General features: G+C 41.8%; 1 protein-coding gene across 1 annotated transcript; it reads right to left on the bottom strand.

The window, feature by feature from the left end:
• Nucleotides 1-228: 228 nt before the first annotated feature.
• EOGT (EGF domain specific O-linked N-acetylglucosamine transferase) lies at nt 229-21,091 on the bottom strand. Its single transcript, XM_074151799.1, has 17 exons — nt 20,781-21,091; nt 20,284-20,337; nt 19,222-19,446; nt 18,172-18,272; nt 17,514-17,622; nt 17,328-17,422; nt 16,113-16,217; nt 14,857-14,963; nt 12,974-13,077; nt 10,242-10,334; nt 9,435-9,506; nt 8,804-8,890; nt 7,643-7,711; nt 6,266-6,327; nt 4,364-4,483; nt 2,810-2,912; nt 229-2,431 (listed from the first exon to the last, which is right to left on the bottom strand). Exons 3-17 carry the CDS (start codon nt 19,429-19,431, stop codon nt 2,285-2,287), a joined length of 1,584 nt encoding a protein of 527 aa, XP_074007900.1. The 5' UTR covers nt 19,432-19,446; nt 20,284-20,337; nt 20,781-21,091; the 3' UTR covers nt 229-2,284.
• Between the last annotated feature and the right edge of the window lie 759 nt (nt 21,092-21,850).

Genomic DNA, 21,850 nt, shown 5'->3' with positions numbered 1-21,850 from the left:
ACCATTCTTAAAATGCCTGGCAGCAAAGCCATCAGGGAAAGGTGACAGCATTGTCTCGGAATGACTCCTCAGATAAATAAATCCGAACAGCAGTTTGGACCTCAGAACTCCAGGGTGCCACAGCAGGAAAAAGCAGAGACACATGACTCTATGCAATTAATAGTATTTAAAACATTTGCCTCTAAAACCTGGCAAACAATGACCAAAAATTTTACACTTTTTTTTTTTAAATTAAAAAGCTTTTTATTAAAAAAAACTTATCAGATATCTGTGCACAGTTGATAGTTAAATGCCTTCTTTATTTTGAGTTGGGTTTCATTTGAACTCAGACATTTTACTGACTTAAGTTTTATACATTTTTTTTTCTTTAAAAAATCCCACAAGGTAAAAAAACCAACCCCACACGCATACACCACAAATATAGGAAAGGCGCTTTTTTTTTTTTTCTGTTTTTCATGTCAAGAAGTGCAATTTTGCTTCTATGGTTCTTTGAAGTAAAACAGTTTCATCCATCAGTAAAACAACACACTACACTACAAATTGCACCAGAAACCTTAATATATCTCATGTATCAGCTCTATCAAGCTTTTCCTATGCACTGCTTAAGGTCATGAGAGATCTATATGAGAATTATGCTTACAGTAACTCATCTTTAGCAGTATAGGCAGGTCAGTAAATGCACCTACACTCTGTGAAATTGCCTATGACTGTTGGAGAATGGAAGTCAATAATATCTACAATTATGCCAGTGAAATGTTTACATTTACTGTAACTGTCTTGCTTTTGCACACAAATGTACGCTCTGCTTCAAGCCACAGAGACTGTATGATTATACTGCAAGTCTATCGTGAGAATACATTCTCAAAAAAATCCATAATTTAACATAGAACTCTGTTCTTGATCTCGCTGAACTTAATTCTTCCACACATCCTTCTGGCCCCACTTAAGACAACAGAACTACTCCCTTTCCCCCCCGCCCCACCAATAGCACCAACGTATCAGCTCCAGGGAAAAATTCATAAAGAACTTGGCTTTGGCTTAATATTTCCTTCACTGAAAACAGTGAACTACACTACTGGCTTTGGAAGGATTTTCAAAAGTTTTCTAGATTGATTCTTTGACATTTTGAGAAAACAAGAATATTACTAGTCAGGCTTTTAATGACTCCAAAAACAAGGTTCCTCGTTACTTCATCTCCTTTCAGCTCCAGCTGAAAGACACCCTGTACATCTTATCATTTGTCATAAAAAAACCCCTAGAAGTCTATTCCCTTTCGCATCCTCAAAAAGACTCAAGTTTTATTCCATTTCGCTCAGGCTTTCCATTGCAGAGCGCTGTTTTACGCAAAAAAGTAGGAAATGCACAGCTTACCTGAAGTTTTAAGTATTCACTCAGGAAAATATTTACCTGCTTTGAGACTGAAGAGTGACTACACCTACTGAGGAGACCTGTTACGTTTTAGCATTTCAAACTACAAGGAGAAGAGTCAAAGTTTATATTTAAATGCAAAATCATAAGACTCTGCTCTCTAACTTGAAAATGTTCCTAAATTTGTAATAAAAGTTTGCAGTGTCTGTTGAATCAAACAACGGAAGTTAAAGCTTGCTGAACCACTTCATTCTTACAACCACTATTTTACAAAGGAAGATCTTCAAACCTAGAAACAACACGGGGACAAGCGCAGCAGCGACACGGATGGTGACGGAAAGGAACTAACCAGCCATCCTGGCACTGCTGTAACTCCTGTAACGTCTCGTAACTCCACTGCAAATGACACACTGGGCAGTGCCTTACAAAAAGAAGGCAATTCCTATTCAGATTTTTACTTACGGGTAGAGAACTATAGTATAAAAACATCCAGCTTCTCAAAAAAAGAAGACATTACTGAGAAAGCAAGCTGTGACACTCTCCATCCTCTAGCATTTCCTCACGTAATAGCAGGTATAAATTATTACAAGATTAGTATCTACCCCAGAAAACCTCACATGAAATGGATGGACATATCTTTGTATCAAGACAATTGTTTCAGAACTTGGAATGCAAAAACACAGTGCAAAAACTGTAAGTTCTGAAAAAATATCTTTTACATATCAAAAACTCCCAGAATTAAAGAGAGGGATTATAAAGATACAGTATCATGCTAAGAAGTGGTTTGTCAAGTTAATAACAGGTTATTTCCCTCGTAGAGGTTTACGCGTTTCACACCAGCATTTTGCTTTATGTTGTTACAATATTTTTATGGAGCTTTATTTAAAAATAATATTTCAGTCAGATTTAGTCTAATTTAGAATTCATCATGTTTTACCCTAAACGGCCACTTGGAATGCTGTGAAACATGATTTGCAGCCAGAAGCACCAAGTACATAAATTCTTCCACATCAAAGGAGTAGTTTGTAAATTTTGGATGTTCTCCCAGCGTTGGGTGGTGTCCCTAGAAAAATGAAATAAGGCCTTTTAGACAGAAATAAAAAACCACATATTTTCCATTCAAAAGGCAAGAAAAAAAAATTGAGAATCTGCCATTTTAATTTATTATTCCTGATCCACTGATCTGCTCTGAGGCAAAAGAGTCAGCAAAGTAACTGCACGACGGCAATGCTATGGATGGCTTGGATTAATGGCCAATTAATTTTATTTCTCTTCTTCCCTCAGCCATTAATATCAAATGATTTCTAGCTCACAAGAAGTTAATTTGGTCTAAAGAATGAAAGCCATATTTTAATTATCAGAACACAGATAGGTAAAGCAAGCTAACCTTTAAATGCTTCAAGTTATAGGACCTCACCCTTCCACCAGTGACCATCATTACCTGATCCTGAGGAAATACTTTATTCCTTTTCCGCCAAGTGATGTAGTGAACGCCTCTCAGCCTCGCCAAATCCAGGTAACAACGTTCATCTTCACAATTGTACCTAGGAAGGCAGAAAAATCATATTTACCTATTTATTATTTAGACTGTGCTGAAGTTTACCAGGGTGAAACAGGAAGAAAAAACAAAACAAAACAAACTTCAGGCCAAAGTGTTTGTTGTCCAGTTGTAAGGCTACGAAGCCACGGACAAATTCTACTCCATCGAAAACAACAACAAGGGCTACCATCTGCTCCTAAGATGTGGCCCAGGAGGCAGTTTGAGGCACATCCGCCTGTCAGGCACATCCAGCTGCAGCAGCTCTTGGGCAAGGGCTTCTGAACTCATTTGGAGACTGGACAAAATGCTCTCAAGCCAAAAAGATTATGCTGCAAAGCACCAGGTCCACAGCCTTCCCACGGCAGGGGCTTTAAGCAGGATTTCCCAAGGATGGAGAATTCAGTGCTCTCAGAAGCGTGCAGCACTTCTGTTTAGCTCTACAGAACTGAAGTGTCTATTAACAGCCATACTTTGCAATAAAATTTGGCCACAAAAATGATGAGAGGGCTGGAGCAGTTCTTCTATGAAGAAAGGCTGAGAGAGCTGGGGTTGTTTAGCCTGGAGAAGAGAGGGCTCCAGGGAGACCTTATAGCCTGTTCTAGTACCTAAAGGGGGCCTACAGGAAAGATGGAGACAAACTTTTTAGCAGAGCCTGTTGCGACAGGACAAGCTTTAAATTAAAAGAAGGTAGAGTCAGACTAGACGTAAGGAAGAAATTTTTTTTATGTTGAGGGTGGTGAAACACTGGCCCAGGTTGCCCAGAGACGTAGGAGATGCCCCATCCCTGGAAACACTCCAAGCCAGGTTGGATGGGGCTCTGAGCAACCTGATCTAGTTGAAGATGTCCCTGCTCATGGCAGGGGAGTTGGAGTAGATGGCCTTTAAAAGGTCCCTTCCAACCCAAACTATTCTATGGTTCTATGAAAATATGTTTAAAAGGAAGCTACTAGAGAAATTTAGGTAAAACAGAATGACACTCAGCTAAGCTTGGCCAGCAAGATGGTGCTCAGGTCCTGAGCACAAAAAGGAATATATAACTAACCTTCAGTGGGATCTTTAACACCCTGGACATGCATCTTGTGTAAACAATTCACCTGGATCACCAAAATACCATTAAATCTCAGGCTCACCAGGCAGAATCTGACCAGTGAGGCTTTCTCTTTTTTTTTTTTGCCATTTTCGCCAAGCAATTGCTGACCAGGCTACAGTTTATTTATACCACAGCATCTTAAGAAGTCACAAGCTAAACCCACGTGATATAGTTATACTATATTTTATAAGGAAAGCTTCCTCACTTTCCATTCCCAGAAGAGACTGCCAAAAATGGAGTCTAGATGAGGATGCAAGACAAACATTCGTAGTCAAACACCAGCAAGGGAAAGTGCTTCATTACCACGCATACCACAACTGTTAATGTCTGTTCATAAGAGGGGAAAGAGAGAGAAATGGACTTACAATTCAAAAACAACAGCCCAGTCCGGTAGAAAGAGCAAGTGGGTAAGTCCAGCTCCATGCATCCCGATGAAAATATCGGAGTTGTGGGTGATTCTCAGTTGCTCTGAAAATTCAAGTTCCCTGCAGACAACACAAGAAAAATGGTGATCTAGCACGTCTGTCCATCTACGCAAGAATTAGTTACATGTAGAAAGCGCAAAATTAACTTAAGGGAATACTGAAAGAGAGAATTGAGTTTTCAAGCAACAACAGTAAGAATCACAAATGCTGCAGCCAGCAATAACTCAGTATGGAATTAAAAGAAATGCAGATAGGTTTCAAAACTTCACAAGAGTCTGTTATTTAGTTCATTTTTTTTTAAACAAGTTAAACTTTTTGTAAGTTTGGGGCATTTTTACTTGCCTTTTAAAAAAAAAATACAAACCAAAAAAACCAGCATAAAAGACCTAAACTGTTTTTAATGTAATGTAGAAGTATACAATTCCTGCCTAAAGATGTGGATATCCAACTTGACTTATACACAGGGCATGAAGCAGAAATAAGGAGACGGCTTTTTTCAGCTCCTGGAACTGTCACTCTCTCCCATCCTTTGACTGTAAGCTCCAAATAAAGTATTCTCTTTAAATAACCAGGTGTTCCCCAAGCTCACAAGGAAAGAATGGGCTAAAGACACTTAATTTTAAGAGAAGACAGACAACTGGAAAGGAAAATTACAACAGGTTTCATTTGTCTATGAACAAAATGGAAGAGAATCATAGAATAGTTCGGGTTGGAAGGGACCTTAAAGATCATCGAGTTCCAACCCCCCTGCCATGGGCAGGGACACTTCCCACTAGACCAGTTTGCTCAAAGCCCCATCTGGCCTGGCCTTGAACACCTCCAGGGATGGGGCATCAACAATAATAATAACAGAATAACGTCCTCTCTGACCATTTGGAGGAGAGCAGAACGAAACTGGCTTAAACTGCCACAAGAAAGTTTAAACTGCTTAAAATGCTACAGGGACAGACATCAGGGAAACCCTTCTAACTATGATGACAGTGATGCTGCAGGACAGCTGTGGAAATCTGTGATGCTGAATGGCACTACAAATGGTTTCAATGAGCACGGGAATTGTGGAAGTAGCACTTGGTCATACTTTCAAGTGGGATGGTCTAGATGCCCCCTCAAAGGTATCCACCCTCTTTTCTGCTCAAGTGCTTTCATTGGCAGGGGAATCGAAAGCCACTCAACTTCTCGCACTGTCTCTGGTTTGGTCAAAACACTGACCTCTCAGTGCTACTTCAGCATCTCGCTCTGCCTGCATGATCCAGGACAGCACCACTGAGCAGACGGGAGTTGTTGCCATTTCACACAGGCATACCCCACTTGGGAAACTTTTTCTTCAAGCCATTTCTTACTGGCACAGTGCCTACTACATCTGGGCACTTCAAACTGACCTCAAGTGGCATCTTCAGGGACCACCAAAGCAGCAAGTAAGCCGAGTTATTACTCATTACTAAACTAATGGTCATATAAGACACTAGCATCATACAAGATAAATCCCTGTTGACCCACAGTTACTGCAGAGCACTAGCAAATCCAAAAGGGTGATGGGAACACAGCTGGGTTTGGGAGAGTGGAGGAAACAGAAAGAAGAGTGATTTGAAAGCTTGCTCATCATATAGTAGCTTTAACCTGAGCCTACTAACTCTAGAGATTCATTCCCAAGTAGTGCATCAAAGGATGGGAGCACTTAACTAGTTCACCCACCACTCCCTCAGTAACACTCTTCCTTCCTTACCAGTTCTTGGATTTACAAAGGTTGGACACACTGGGGCGTACGGAGCTTTGCCTGCAAACAGCTTTCACCAGCCACAGGCAGCGTGAGATCGCACCAGTTTCTTCTACCAACTTACATACCTGTATTTGTAGTCTACCACTTTGACCTCCAATGTCGATACCGTTTTCAAAGCATTCACAAGCTAAGGAAGAAAATAAAAAGACAATTATTTGGTGCTCTCCTTCAACTAATTCCTCCCCTGCGCTCCTGAACATTTTACACACTCCTCCTCCCCACCAGGGAATTACAATGGCTGAGACAGAACATACTGTCACATCAAGGAGCAGTTCCCCCCCTTTTGTGCCTTCCCACGTTAAGATACCTCTGTTATTCCTGGCAGAGCAACCCCTGGAGGGGAGACTTGGATCTCCTGCACTCTCACAGAGGCTGCTGCTGACTTCACATGCTCCAGGACCCAACCCTAAACCACTCAAACTGGTAGGAGTTTTGCCGGGAATAGTGGGAAGATGTGGTTGGATTTCCAAGAGATACTCCAATACCTAAAGAAGCAAACTGGTAGCTAGAAGGATTTTCAGAAAAACCTTACTAGGCCAGGCTTCTACTCACACGAGAAGGCAAAACAGGTTAGAGCCTGGGCTCCTAACCTAAAAGGTCTTTTTCCAAGTCTCCAATCCATAGCCAGCAGTAGAGGGAGAAAGAATCGCATGTTTTCTTTTACGAAAGCATAGTAAAGATAAGATTAACTTCTCCCTTTCTGTCATGGTGTCATTACCAGAGAACACACCACATGTAGCAGTGTAAGCGTGTGCTGTGGACAGCCCAGCAGATGAGGATCAAATCCACCCATCTGTGCTGCTCATTCTGCCACTTGCATCAAACAAGCCCCAGGTTCTCCCTACACAAGGTGGGGATGATAACACCAATTCATTTTTGTCAGGCACTAACAGCTAAGAATAGAGACGGGTATGAAAACATTAGATATTATCATTTTACCCCAAGAGAAGCTACACTGTAAGTCCACTAAATCGCACGATTCGAAAACGTGAATCAATATGAAAATTCATTAGGTTTTGAATGCACACACTCGGATACAATAGCTTATGCATTTAATCTGCAAGCGTAACAAAGCTTTTTGTTAGAGTCTTCAACACTGGGGATGCTAGAAATAAAAGAGGTAATTAGAAAGTGAAATAATTTAATTTTATCAGAAGCTCTGCAGCATCTGTTTGTTAAAAGGAAACACTTTTAGTATTACATCTGCAGTTTTCCACGGGATATTTAAAAAGGGCAACAAGGTTCAGTGTCTGGTGTACAGAAAAGGAGACCAGCTAGATATATTAGAAGAAATTAATATTAGCACTGAACATATTTGTTCAAGATTTGTCAGCAGATAGATGTCTTGGTGTATCTAAAAAAAAAAAAAAAAAAAAAAAATCAAGTAACGGAGGAAAATTTAACTTTTGTTAAATTTGTTTTAAAAATAAAAAGGACCACACCTCATTCTGGTTTAATATTTTCCGGTAATCTGTACTGCGTGCGAGTATTGTGACTCGAATTTTCCCATCCTAAAGAGAAGAAGCAGCAGTGTATTAGCTATGAGGCAGACCTCACACAAAAAAAATCCCCAAACCCAAACACTTCCATATTTACTTCTGGCATTTGTTTGAGCAACTAACTATGTTCCTTCCCCAAGATGATGTAACCACCTTAAAATTCACATCATATTTTCCAACAGATTAAAAGTGTCAAAAACTTTGTGAAGGTCTGACTATTAACAAAGAATAAAACCTTTTCTGAAAGATTTATTTTATTCAGTACAAAAGAGCCTTTGTGCTACATATTATATGGCAGTTTTTGAAAGCAGGAAAGCAGCTTTCAGGATGGCTTGTGCACAAGATCCTTGGAAAAAATATTTTACTTCTATAACAGTTCCTCCTTTTACCTCTTTAAATTAATTGGACTCACAGGGGTAAGTGTTCCAAGTGACATAAAGAGATTTAACTGCATGACTCCCATTAGTGTCAGCAGGAGAAGCATAACTAAATGCCTGTGCAGTGCTTTGAATGTGTGCCCCTCAGCGATAATATGTAGGCTACTCTCTAGCAAATACTTCAAGAAGCCCAGAACTGCCGTATCCATCAATGCAGCCATTGCAACAACTTGCAACTGGCCGTGTGTACGACAACGGAGCCCAGGGCCAGACAGATGGTACCGGGCAAGGATTGGAAGGACCAGATTCAATCACCTCCTCTCCTGATCTGAGCTCAGTGGTACCTAGGAGGATCGATAAAGAGGAATCTCACCGCATCGCTCCAGCAGAGACCAGGCGCCATGTATTTTGCTCAATTAGGAAGGACACAAAGCCCTTGAGCACAGAGAATGGAGACAGGGAAGAGATACTAGGGTTGGAAGGAGGATGTTCCAGGATGTCCCATGGAATTAAGACTTGTGGGCAACTTTCATAAACAGACCCAAACGTTTGCTGAAGGCCTTTACAGAACAGGCTGACTTATTGGGGAAAAAATCCCAAGCATCACAGGAAAGGACAAAAAGCACATGATACGCCCTTATTCCCCACTGGGTCCAGCTTGCTAATGCTGTTTCTCTGGTAAGAGCTATCAGGTCCATATAACAACTTTATTATTCAGTTATCATACCTTGGGTCCTTCTTGTGTGATATTTAATCTGTGTAACACATGCTGAGAAAATGCTCTAAATAGCCCTGTACCGTGACAGCCAGAGATCTGAAATTTAAAAAGCAACTGTTAATACAAAAAGTTATTTTGCTCAGAAGACCTCTCTTTATGATCAAGTCTTTTGCCATTCTTGTGGAACAAAAGCCTAGTATCATGCACTGCACTAAACATGTCACTGTTCACTGCAACACAAGTGGCACTTTCATTTAGAAAGAAATATAACTCTCTCTACAGCGCTAAGAGCCTGAACGCATGAGCTAATACCCTCGAGAAAGTCTGTCAGCGTACAAGCTCTTCTGCTCTGCAAAAATACCAGTAAGTTCACAGTGCCCGCCCATTAAGGAGGAACAATATGCATCTCAGGAGCTGTGACACAGGAGATTGCACACAACCCATTACTATCAACTGGCCAAAGTAACTTCAAAATCCTAATCTTTAGGGAAGATAATGTCATTTGGAGTTGCACGGGCCTTCAACGCAGAACATTTCATGATAACTCAGCTAGATATTTGAGATATTCTTTAGCTCAGATTTTATACTGTCACACACACCCACCCCTTGTTAACACAGTGGATGGATAAAAAGGACTTACCAATGGAGTGTTATAAAACAAGCCGTATCGCATTCGAGGCAGTAATGAGAAGACTGCTTCTTTAAAGCATACCTGCAAAGGAAGATCACAAGAAGTTACACCACACTGCTACCTTCCGCTGGCACATCCTCTGCTCATTCACCAACGTCACTGCTTATAACGAGCTGGCAATTACATGCTCCTGTCAAGAACATCCTCACTTCCTTGACTGCGCAAATGAATAGAACAAAGACAATCCTGATCCCTAAAGAGTTCTCACCTAGGATGCTAGAGATGCAAGTGTAGGAAGAGGTAAAAAAACCACCCCCAAAACAGAACAAACGAATTAAACAGAAGAAAACCAGTTAGAGAGTAGAGAGTTTAAGACAGGCTTTGAGGGATTTAAAAGACTAAAATGAAATCTGGAAGACTGGGTACATTTTTGGTGGGAGTAAGATTTTTTTTTTAATGATAAGCAGCAGGTATACTGACAGCTGCAGGGGAAGATAAACACCTCAGCAGGAATCAGAAGACAGACAGTACCATTTGAAAATCCTTAACTTCAGCACTGCGTCCTGCAGAAGTGAAATCAATACATAAATATCACCTCTCAGAAGACACAGAAGTTGGGTCCATCTATGTAAAGACACGTCACAGGATTAGGTTACAGCTCTGTCTCTTGTTTGTAAGAAGAAATACTCACATTACGCAGATTAAACATGCATGGAAAACATTCCTCTGAAACACCCATATCCACAAGCAGCTGGATAAGCTGTCATATTTGCTACCTAGTGACTATAAATTAAAACAAAATATAAAATTCCATACCCTTTTAGAGTCAAAGGTTTTCAAGTGTATTATTTCATAGTCAGTAAATGCCTTCCACGTCTCACTGAACAGGTCACCATAGCCATATGAACTCTAGGAGGACAGGGAAAAACACAAGGGCATAATGATTTCATAAGTGCATATAAAAACTCGCTTCATGATTTACAAGTTCTGTATACGAGTTATAATACACAGTTAATATGCACATCACCACCACGGAACCTAAGCCAGCCTAGCATGGAACACAGACATTACAGAACACCAAACCCTGCGTTTACAATGGCAGTTAACTCAAATTACCTCAGGTAGTTAATTTTTAATAAAACAATTCTATAAATTAGCAATCTAGACAAGTCTTCAGCAGTAGATTAGAATTCTCAGTTAGGAGCAAGAAGTACCTTCTACTTTCCCCAGAGGCAGCAGGACATCAGTTAAACTTGAATTAACAGAAACATAGGGAGGGTCGAAGGCATGAACCTCAACTCCTGAGACTAAAAAACCACCTGGAAATTCAAGTCCGTCGGTAACATTTGAAGCGAAAAGTCATAACAAGTCTGTTTCACATTTGCTTCTGCTTTGGGAATCATCACTTGCGCGTCACATATATATCACAAATCGAAGGCAATGAGCTGATTTGATAGAAGAAACAGCCAGGAAACTATGTTTTGCATTACTTTGACACATTACCAAGATGTTTCTCTGCAGGCTAGTATAAAAAAAACCTTCCCCCTTTGCAGCAATGCTCTGTGGAACCTTTTAAGAGCCATGTACTCCCTACAACATTGAACCAGAAGCAGGGGCTCTTGCCTCCAAATTCGTAACATTTCCTACACATCGGAGGGCTGAGTCACCATCTCTTGCTCTTTACAGGCAATTAAATGTGACCTCTGTAGCCCTGGTGCAGATTCTCCCTTAAAGCTTCCTTTCAACTCTGAAGCTGGTTCAGGCTGCTTGGAAAGTTATGTGGAAACATTCTCAACAAGAAATTTGAAAATAAGACTACAAACATCTTCAGAAGAGAGTAGATATCTAGTGATATGTAAAAGAATCTAAAGGGTGCCAGACTTCCTTCCGTTGAAGGGGTGCTTCCTTCCCCTTCTTTTGCCATTAAGATTTAATGAATTTTACACTCCATACTGCTTTCTGGCCATCTGTATTACCAGAACTGCTCTTCCAGATTAGAAGTAGAGAACTGATCTTCAAAGCTGAAAGTACTACTTTCTAACCCTATCTGCTTTCCTTAAAAGTGCTCTGTAAACATTGCTCTCCTGCATTTGCGGAGACAGTCTGCAAATCAACACCCAGTGCATTTCCTGCTCACTTTCTGCTTTGTTTAACCTACAGCTAAGGGCATTACGCCTTCATAAGAACAGTGCACTGATTCTACAGTAGCTAGAAAGTATGGCCAAATCTAATTACATTAAGGGAAAAACAAAAAGAGAATGAATAATAAGCTCAAGTCCACCTTTGGATCAGCATAGACAGTTCATCAGCAGTTAGTTGGTGCCATCATCTGGCTGTACATGGTAATGAACACCGAGCAGTTAAGACTCATTTAAAATGACAGTACTGTGACAGTACTTACTTTGAATGGTACATCTGAAAGACTTATTTGATTCAACAGTGCGATATAAGACAAAGAGTTGCTTTTCAAAGTAATTTACAACACTGTCTGACACATCTGATCTTTTTAGAAAGCCACCAGAGCTGGATTAACAGGTCCCTGTATAACATCTAGAGAGCTTGCTTATCTGGCAGGCATATTTATTTTAGCTTTCAAAAATGTAAGAGAACTAGAAAAAAGGGTCTTTTCTAGCCAAAAGGGTTTCTCATTAAATAGCAAGCAGGGGATATCTGCAGTTCTCTACTGAATATTAGTTGTCCTAGCAGTAAATACGCAGAAAAAACCACACTGTTTTATGAGAACAAGACAGGATGGGACATTATGATAATCAAGAACTATGTTATTTCTGGGCCTGATTACACATGTTATCTGGCATGTTACAAATTGCCTAGTTTTTCATTATTTAGTTTAACACTCTCCTACACAACTTAAACACTGGCCACTAAAACTAATATTACTCTTAAATACAGTAATGGTTTCAACTCAGCAGTACAGCAGAAATAGCTCCACTTAAAAACTTGTTTTATATGTCATCGTGGCATTCCAAGAGGTGATTGCAAGAAGTAACTGCAAGAAGGCTATTTAAAATAATTCAGTATAGCACTCTGTTTTGATATATTCTATAGAACAGATTCTATAATATATAATGATTTCATGTAGTTGTTTTCTTTATTACAGGCTGCACATTACTGATTTAGAAAGATGCAAGGCTGCATTTCTTTTTAAATTTAGAAGAAAGAGTTTGAAGTAAATCTACTTCAATATTCTCCGAGAAAAAAGTCTACAGAAACCAGCATGGAATGTTTAAATGCTACGTATTAGACATACAGATCATATTATTTTTGAGGTCACACTAAAAAAAAATGCATAATTTTGTACAAGCAAAAGATGACCTACAGAGTAGTGTTCAGACAGCACATGGTTTCTCATAGAAAAATCTGTTTCCTAACTATTGTTCATGCACCTGTATTAAGAGGATCCAAAAACTTATCAGTTCCATATGGCTAAGCCCACAAGAAAGCTAAGGATTGGCTACTAAAAGCTTCAGAGTCTCTATAAAGCAGAAATACAACTCATTACAAACACGTTAAAAGCACAGCAGACTTACAGTGTCCCACATGACTATGTTGACATCAGTACTGAAGGAATTATTGATATGCTGTGTAATATAAAGATTGACGAAATCACAGAAGTGATGGTACATATTAACACCTGAGAAAGAAAGAATTGTTAGCAAAATACTACATCACTTGCTCCACTTTTTATTGGTTCATGCATTTTTTCCTTAGCAGTATCCTGCATTTTATATTAGTTTTTCCCTGACTGAATCCTTCTTATACACCCTAAAAAAAAAGCAAACCTTTAAAGGGAAGGAATCAAGATAAGGAATCTGAAGTAAAACATGTTTTTAAAAAGTTCAGAGAAATTAGAAGAGCGGCCAAAAGACAATATAAGAAGATAAGTTTCATGTGCTATTTCTCACTACAGTCTGCAGCTGCTTTCTGAAGTACATGAAAGCAACTACTGCTTTAACAATAGCTAGCTAGACACGCAGGAAACATTAAAAACAGCCCTTTGGCACCGATCTTTGTTCTGCTTTATTAGGGTTAAGGGAAGCTCTCTCTGCAGGACTACAAGACGGAACTTGTACTTGCACACGAGTCAAAGCCTAAGTAATTCCTCTGCTTTTTTCTCAGAGCATTCCTGTTCATTCTTGGTTTCTTAACTTAATACCTTAAGACCAAGGTGCATAAAGAACTACCATGAAACAAAGGAGGTAGCGTAGTCCAGTTTCCTTTCCAGTGAAGGCCATATCCCCGTTTTGGAAACACATGCACACAGCCCCTGTTTCTAAGCTTCTGACCAGAAAGAGCTGCCATGACAGGAACTGGCTGCCAGGCTTCCTGTACGGCTCAGACAGCAATTCTCCCCATCTCCCGTAAAACACAGGAGCTGGACAAAATCATCTCCTGAGCCACAGCTGAACCACCCTGCTCAAAGGTAAAAACTGACAGCACAGCAATTCTTCCACAGTAACCTTTCCGTGGTCTGCAAATACAAGATACTGGCCTGCAGGGGAAGAGGGGCAACCCAGTTTACAGTTGCAGTGTCTCACAGGGTCAGAACACAACAGACAACTATCCAGTTTAAACCACAGCTTACCCCTCAGCAGCTTGTCTGTATGGCTACAACCTACACACCCCCTTTCATTAACATCTGTCTGCAAAGTAAGCTGCATGAACAAAAAGCTTGGTGAACATGAAAAAATGTCAGATACTACTGGTTGATTCCTCAAGATGCTTCGGTGCTGCCCCTCTCATGAATTTTGGTGTAGTGCTACACCATTCACCACAGCCCTCTGGAATGAGAGCTTTAAATTCTTTCTGTAGTGGCTTTTCACCTAAATTTGAAACTTTAAGATCGAAACAGGGTTGGTTTTAGGTTTGTGTGTTTTGGCTTTTCTGGGATAGGTGAGGGTAAGTATTTTAATCAACTAACAAAACTTATTCCCTTGACCTTTGTATTTGAATACACCATTCCCTCTTCTGTATCATTCAATACCCATAGAATCCTCGATTACTGAACACGTACTACAAGACACACATACCTATACCTTGTGTTTCATGGTATGAAAACTCATCCAGAAACAGTCAAAATCAAAGACTCTGTACAGAAGAGCCTTTGGCACAAAGACATTGTCAAAACAAAGTCAACAGCCCATGTGCTAAACCAAGTTGCAAGAATTTTTTTCTTATTTGTTTATTATCTGTGGTAAAACGTAGGGATTTAAATCTAGGTTTCCAAGTTCATCAAAGAAACTACAGAAAACAGGAACTGAAGTGTCACGCCCTTTTTCAAAAATAAAAATATGTTACAAGTTAACTTGACCATCACAAAGGCATAATGTAGATGGACAAGTTGGATATGGGGTCTTTTTACTGCAGTACTGTAGGATCAAAAAAAATAAACTGAACTGAAGATACCAGTTACCTGCATCGAATTTCATGAAGTACGTTGGCTTTTCAATAACAACATCACACTTCCCATCTTCTAGGGGCCTGAAGTTTAATGCAGTAAACGTCTGGAGTTCTGCAAACCTACAAAGATTCAATCACACAGAACGTGCTTTGTCATTAACACACTTAAACAAATGTACTTCATACATCTAAGATTTAGTAACTGCTCATCCAGTCCATTTGATTTAACAGGACTGCTGAAAACTGATAGAGTCTGGCAATTAAAATGATCTTAAATTGTAATGGAAGGTTCTTCAGGTTACGAGCTTCAAGAGGTTAAACACTGCCTTTGATCTCGGGAGCGAACAGCATCTTTGATCTACAAATCAAGGCGGTGGAGATGTAACAAAGAGCCTTAGAGCCTAGATCTCTGGGTCTAACCAACTTGATCTGCATTGCCAAAGACACTTCAGCAAGATCTTCATGCTTTGGACAGAATAATGAATGCAGATGCAATATTCATTATTCCTGAATCTAAACAAGGATGAGCAGTTGAGATGACAAGAGCAGGTAGAGAAGAAAAGTCTCTTCCTCCTCTGCAGCTATTCTCAACTGAAATTGACCATCAATGCAAAATGAGAAAAAAACCAATGAAAACACGAGAAAGGCCTAAAAATGATTTCTTATGGACCTTAACGGCTCCAATTCCTTCATGTTTCATCAATTAGCTGGCAACAAAGCTTTGAAGTGCTAACACGCAATCTGTCATACTTAACCAGCTACCACAAAGCACCCTCTGCACTTCCCACTTGGCCTGTAGATCGTTGCCCATTTCACATTCCAAACCCAGGCTCCCTGGGAACACCGTAGGAATATATGAATTTATCTCCAGATCAGTTGTTGCATTAGCCCCAGCATCACCAAGGACTGTGTGAACTAAGACACAAGCGCAAACTTCAGGGCATTTCACAACAAAACAATCCCCTCCTCCTACAGGCAGATCAGGCATACAACCAGCACCTTGTGCAGAAAACACCTCAAGAACTTCAAATTACAAGATATTTTCAGATCTTTTGCTGCAAATTAGGCAGGACACAATTACACATAGCATAGTTCAGAACATTCTGCATAGATGTAATTACCAGAGTTATCTTACATGAACTCTTAAATTGACCTAAGAAAGGAGCAACTACTTCCTCAGTATGAAATCCCCTGCACACAGATGCTAGTGCCAATGACAAAAAATAATTAGTAAGTGGACTTGGAAGCAGCCTTAAAAGTGATTCTTACCAAGACTGCAATGGGCTCTTGCGCTGACCTTCAGCCAAAAACGCTTGAACGTCGAGGGTGCAATGACCTCCAATTTCTCCCTTCTGTAAAAAGTCTTCTTTGAATCTAATGCAAATTAGTAAAAGTCTATCAGCTTTTGTGCAACAGTGCTACAAGTGCTCTGCAGTCTTGATGACGTACTCGAGCCAGTGCTAGTCAGTCCCATCCAGCAAGGTACTCCATACATATTTAAAACCTGAGTATTTTCTTCAGCATAAATCAAGTATTTCCCACAATTCCCAAATAAAGATAGTGGCGTCCTTGGAGTTCTACAGACTGATTCCTATAACATTCTGGGTGGATTAGTGTTGTTTTTTAAATTATTCTCACATACCCCAAATGAGTAATTTAATTAGATTTTGCTACATGATTACTTACAGGAGCATCGTTAGTTGGGATTTTTCTTTGTTTTTAATAACAATTTCTCACTAAAATTCACAGCCCAGTTAAGTATCCCAATAATTTTATACAACATATGAAGAGTGAGATGCAAGAACAGGTTTCATGAAAACAAATTGTCAGCTAAAAGCACTGTCTAAATTAGCTTTTAGGACAGGCTGAGAAGATGACAAAACCCATTCTGAAGGGTATCAGCATCACAATCACAAACCAGCTCTTTTCAAGTCAGGTGCCCAAGATGCTGACTTCAAAGAGAAGGCAGAAGAAAAAATGAGTGATGCCAGCATCAGTGGTATGTTTTTTTTTTACCCAGTTTTCCAATATGTAGCACTCTAATTTGGGATGTGGGAGATCCAGGTTCAGATCTCTTCAGTCCCACTGTATCTAAAAATGCAATTCCTGGTTCTGGTATAAAGGCACCAAGGACAGGAAAGGTCTTCTCGGTGCCTCATACAAAACCAATTCTACTTCACACATCGCCTGATCAAGAAAGGATGTGACTGAAGGCAAAGAAAAGTCTTCCTCTCTTCCACCAGAAGGGAGGATTTCAATCACCCATCATCATTCCATAGAACTCAGAGCTTTTTAAATAACCTGTGCTGCTGACAGCAGCAGCAGACAGCAATCAAGAGGTGTCAATCTCAACAGGACATCAGCAACAAGCCTCTCATCACAGTAAAGCCCATGGCAACAAGCACAGCAGCTTTGTTAAACAAATTCTGAAGTCCTTTTCCCTGCCATCCCTTGGGTTTACTATAACACAAGCAAATCAGAGACCTGTCATGGTTTCTCTTCACAGTTCGTAAATCGATGTACAAGTTTGTTGCTCTGCAATGCTGAAGGTACTGAGAACAGGTCAGAGAGGAATCTCCCTGTCAAGAAAAGAGCAAGTAGGATTTTGTCAATAACAAAAAATATGTTTAAAAACAAGCAGAAAGTATGGTACCTATCAGAAATACCTACTGTTGCTGCAGGCTTACAATGGATTTTCATTTCATTGAGCCTCTCTCGAACGTAACCAAAGTCAGCTTGTTTCCAGAATATCTGCTGGGCTGTCTCAATGTCACTTGCCCTGATGTACAAAGAAGAACGGAAAAAAATCAAGGTTCATCACTAAATTCTAGTAATAACTTTAACAGATAACATTTTTTTCCACTGAAAGTGGAACAAAAGAGCCAGCCAGTTACTTTATTGACATTTAAGATGCAAAACAGGAAGCAACTTATCAGCTGAATGTAAGTGAAAACATCAATGACAATTTAAAGCTATTCTCCCGTAAAAGGGTATAAATCTTTTTTAACATTTTTTCCTCTGTTTTTTAAAGCTAAGAAAGGAAATCCAGAGTTATTTTAGGAATCTGAATTCAAGGCTAAATCAGAATAATGAAAACATTGTGGCAGGAAGCATTTCAAGCAGTATTTTCTTCCTTAAAAAGTTAAATTTTTAAAATCATGTTGGAAAACGTACATTATCTGTAAATACACACATCTGCCCACAAAGAATCATCCTTTGAACTCTAAATATCACAATAATGTTAACTTCACAGCTAATATGAAAGTGAGCACTAGACTCCTCTTTTTTTTAACATACTGTACTTTATATATTTTAAAATGAAACTTACCATCCAGTTTCAACATAATCACACACTGGGTAACTAAACCTGTGGTCTGATTTGCAAGATTTCTCATAACCCCAGCAGGATTTTAGTTTCTTCAAGTATTTCTGTAACACAGAATAACTGAATCAAGTTACGCAACAGCAAAATGGGAAATGACTTAAGTTAGTTGTTCGCTTATAAACTGCCTCTTGCTAATAAATCTTGCCTTAAAGGCTTTCGGTTTGGTCTGTTTTCAGACAGAGTTTCAGAAAGAACACACAGATGCTTTACGCACAACAGAGGCTACAAAGAGGACAGACATGCACAGCAACATTATCCTTGTCTTTAATATGTCTGTTCCAAGACAATCACTTTTCCTGACCCAGCGAGTAGGATTCCGAAATGTTAACATCACTCACAGACACAGGTAACAAAGCTAAGCTCACACAAAGCACAGTGCTCCAAGCTCCAGGCCACATGTACCACTGCTCCCCAGGCAAATCTAGAATCACTGTGTTCTGCAGTGCTCTAGAAAGCCAGAGAAGGGAGAGCACAACTCCCACCCTCAGCTCTGCAAAGCAGCTCCAGCCTGAGAGACACAAGAATTGCTCCCAAGCCACACACGGCCCCAGTTCCTCGGATTCACCGTCCCTTCTTCAAGTGAATGAATTACGTGCAACCACAGCATAAGATTAAATGAGCATTACATTGATTTGCCTATACTCTTGGCACTTCCACAAACGTACCACAGCATGCTGAACATCACAAACTACTAACTGTACTTCAGTCAAACACCTTTCACACGCGCAAGTCATTCAGATTAAGACCACCATTTCAGCTCTGTAACAATTAGGGGGGGGGTGTAGGAATCCTGTAAACTAGTACATTAAAAATGTAGTCTTGTGACAGCATCAGATTCGGGAAGAGCCCCGTGCGACTTCAAAAGCAGCAATTCCAACTCCCAGTGGAACCGACTCACTGGCAAGGAGACCACTTCATCACCATCATTAAGTGTTATGACTCCAAGAATAAACCACCCCAACATTACATTTGGACAAACAAATGCAAACCTACTTTATATGGGCAACGAGAGTCCTGCTTACAGATGCCAGCAATATGCTGGTTATTGTGCAGAAAGTACGGAATATGCTCATCTGGCAAGTTGATGGCTTCGTAGCTATAGAATGGCTCTTCTGGAATGTTTTTTAATTCAGTAAGATTTTCAGCTTGGGAATTAGCCAGAATTTCTTGCAGTAGCAATCCAAATGCAAGCAACATGAACATGGCAACCTATGGGTTCTGTACTTATTAAAAAAAAAAAAAAAAAAAAAGAAAAAAAGATACTTAATGTATCTGCAGCATAGCACATTTCAAGCATACGAGACAACATTCAGCCAAAGTCAGTCATATACTCAAAGCATTTGTACTTGGATTCCTGGAGCGGTTTCTTTTTCCTATGAAAAATAAACTTTCACTAAGAAACTAGACTGTACAACCTCAGGATTATCTTTGAATCATTAGTCATTGAGGGTTACTACGCCCTACCAACTCACAGGCAAACTAAAATGGGTGTGTTTACTTTAGCTAAATCCCGAGGGATCCTGAGAGTTTAAATGTGGAAACTAAGCATGGAGTATATAATATCCAGACAGCGGGGAGAAAAATGTAGGAATATTGGGGGGGAGGGGGAGGGGTGAGAAGAGAAGGGAAGAGAGGGAATTTTAGTTTAAAAATAAGTATTAAAAAAAAAATACATTCTCAACTTTGGAAGAAACTAATCATTAGCTGAAGGAAAACTATGCAGCCATAAATAAATGGTCTAACTTCAGTCTGCTTCAGGATGCTTGTTTTTAGTAGATAACATCATGTTAAAGAAACTTTGAATAGTGAGTTAGATACTTAAAATTAACTACAGGCCCACGCATATCTATATACCGTACAGCAAACTGGATGCCTTTCTAATAACACAACCTCCTCACCCAACACCCCTGCTTGGAACCATTAAACTTCCTGAAAAAAAAAAGGGGGATGGCCTGTACCTAAAAATCCTTTTTTGGCATTATAATTTGCCAAAATTTGCATGCCAGCTTGCAAATGGAGCCTTTAGCCATATTCCTACAATACAAGTAGTTTTACCTGTTTGGTTTGAGGAGAACTGCTTCGGGTTTCCCAAGTTCCCAAACCTTGAGGCTGGAAGGGGAAGGAAAGCGGAGTTAAATAGGTCCTGCAGAAGGAGGCTTCCTCAGGAACTTCTTGAGGAACCTTCACAGGAATAAGAGGGACCTTCCAACAGCCCTTCACCCTTCCTGGGGACTGGGATGGAGCAAGACGGCGCTTCCCTTTCCCCTCCCCATCCCAAACCCCTCTGGCCCCTGGGGTGCCCGGCTTCCTACAACGGCGTCACCCCTCACCCTGACTGAGGATCAGTCACTTCGGGAAGGCTCCCCGCACCCACCGCCATACCTGAACCAGTGCCAAGCCCACGCTGGCCCCACAGCCGAACCCTGTGCCTGGCATACGCTGGTCAAGCCGGACCCATCCGGGCCCACAGCTCTCCCCGTGCGGCGGCGCCGCCGCCCCGCCCGAACCACCCCCCCGCCGCCGCTCGCCCACGCCGGGCAACCTCACCTCACCTCAGCTCAGCTCAGCCCCGCCGCCCCCGGGGAGCCCCGCGGCCCATGGGACCAGCCGCTTCTCCCGTTACGCGCTGGCCGACGGCCTTAATCCTCATGCCGCCGCCGCGGCAGCTGGCGACCGTGCGGGGAGAAGCGGGGGGAGCGCACCCGGCCCGGGCTCCTCCGTGAGAGGGCTGCGCCCGCCCCTCCTTCACACCCGCGGGGAGCGGAGCGGGGCGGGCGGCGCCGCCACACCCCGGCCCGTCCCCCGCAGCGGGGAGCGAGCGCGGCCTGAGGAGAGGGGCTGCCGCCGCCGCCGGGCCCGCCCCACCTGGAGGCGGCGGGAAAGGAGGGAGGAGCCCGGCCGGGCCGGGCCGGCGGCGCTGATCGCCGGAAACCGGGCGGGAGACGAGGCCGGGGAGGGGGGGGGACGCGGGTCGGCCTCCGCCGTCGCTTCTCTCTCAGCGCCCCGTCAGGTGGAGCCGCGGCGGAGGAGGGAGGCTGCGGCCGCCCGGGGCTGGGCCCTGCAGCACCTGCGGTAGCGGGGGGGGCTGCCCTCACCCTCCTCCTTCTCCTGCCCCCGCCTCGCACCGGGACGCGGAGGAAAAAGGCCTTTTCCTGCCGCCGCCCCGCAGGAAGCGCAGCCTCCGGGCACCCCATTGTTCGAGGCGGCCCCCCCGGGGGAAGCGGAGAAGGAAGGAATCCTCCCCCCCCCCCCCGTCAGGCTGCCGGCATCGGTGCCGCGATGGGCGACCCGCAGCGTCCTCGGCAGGTTTTTTACTCAAACCGAGGGGTGTTGGGCACCAGCGCTCGGGTCCTTTGGTCCTTCCCCCGCAGGGAAGGACCTGCGGAAAGTATCTCCCCTCCTTTACAGGTGACAGAGGCCCGGGAGGGGCGCTGACACCGCTCTCCATCAGACAGCCCTTCTACTTGAAGAAAGGAAATTAGTCTAAACTTCACATCGCCTTTAGGCCTATTACTGCAGTGCGTTTATAAATAAACCAGCTTCTGGCGCCTAAATAGCCACTGCCATTTGTAACTCTAAATTCAAACTACATTTGATATATTCTAACTTCAGCGGTATTTTC

The sequence above is a fragment of the Numenius arquata genome, chromosome 8 (assembly GCF_964106895.1).
Source record: "Numenius arquata chromosome 8, bNumArq3.hap1.1, whole genome shotgun sequence".
Classification (NCBI taxonomy): Eukaryota; Metazoa; Chordata; class Aves; order Charadriiformes; family Scolopacidae; genus Numenius; species Numenius arquata.
Note: the sequence above shows the minus strand (reverse complement) of the source record. Positions and strands in the feature narration are given on the sequence as shown.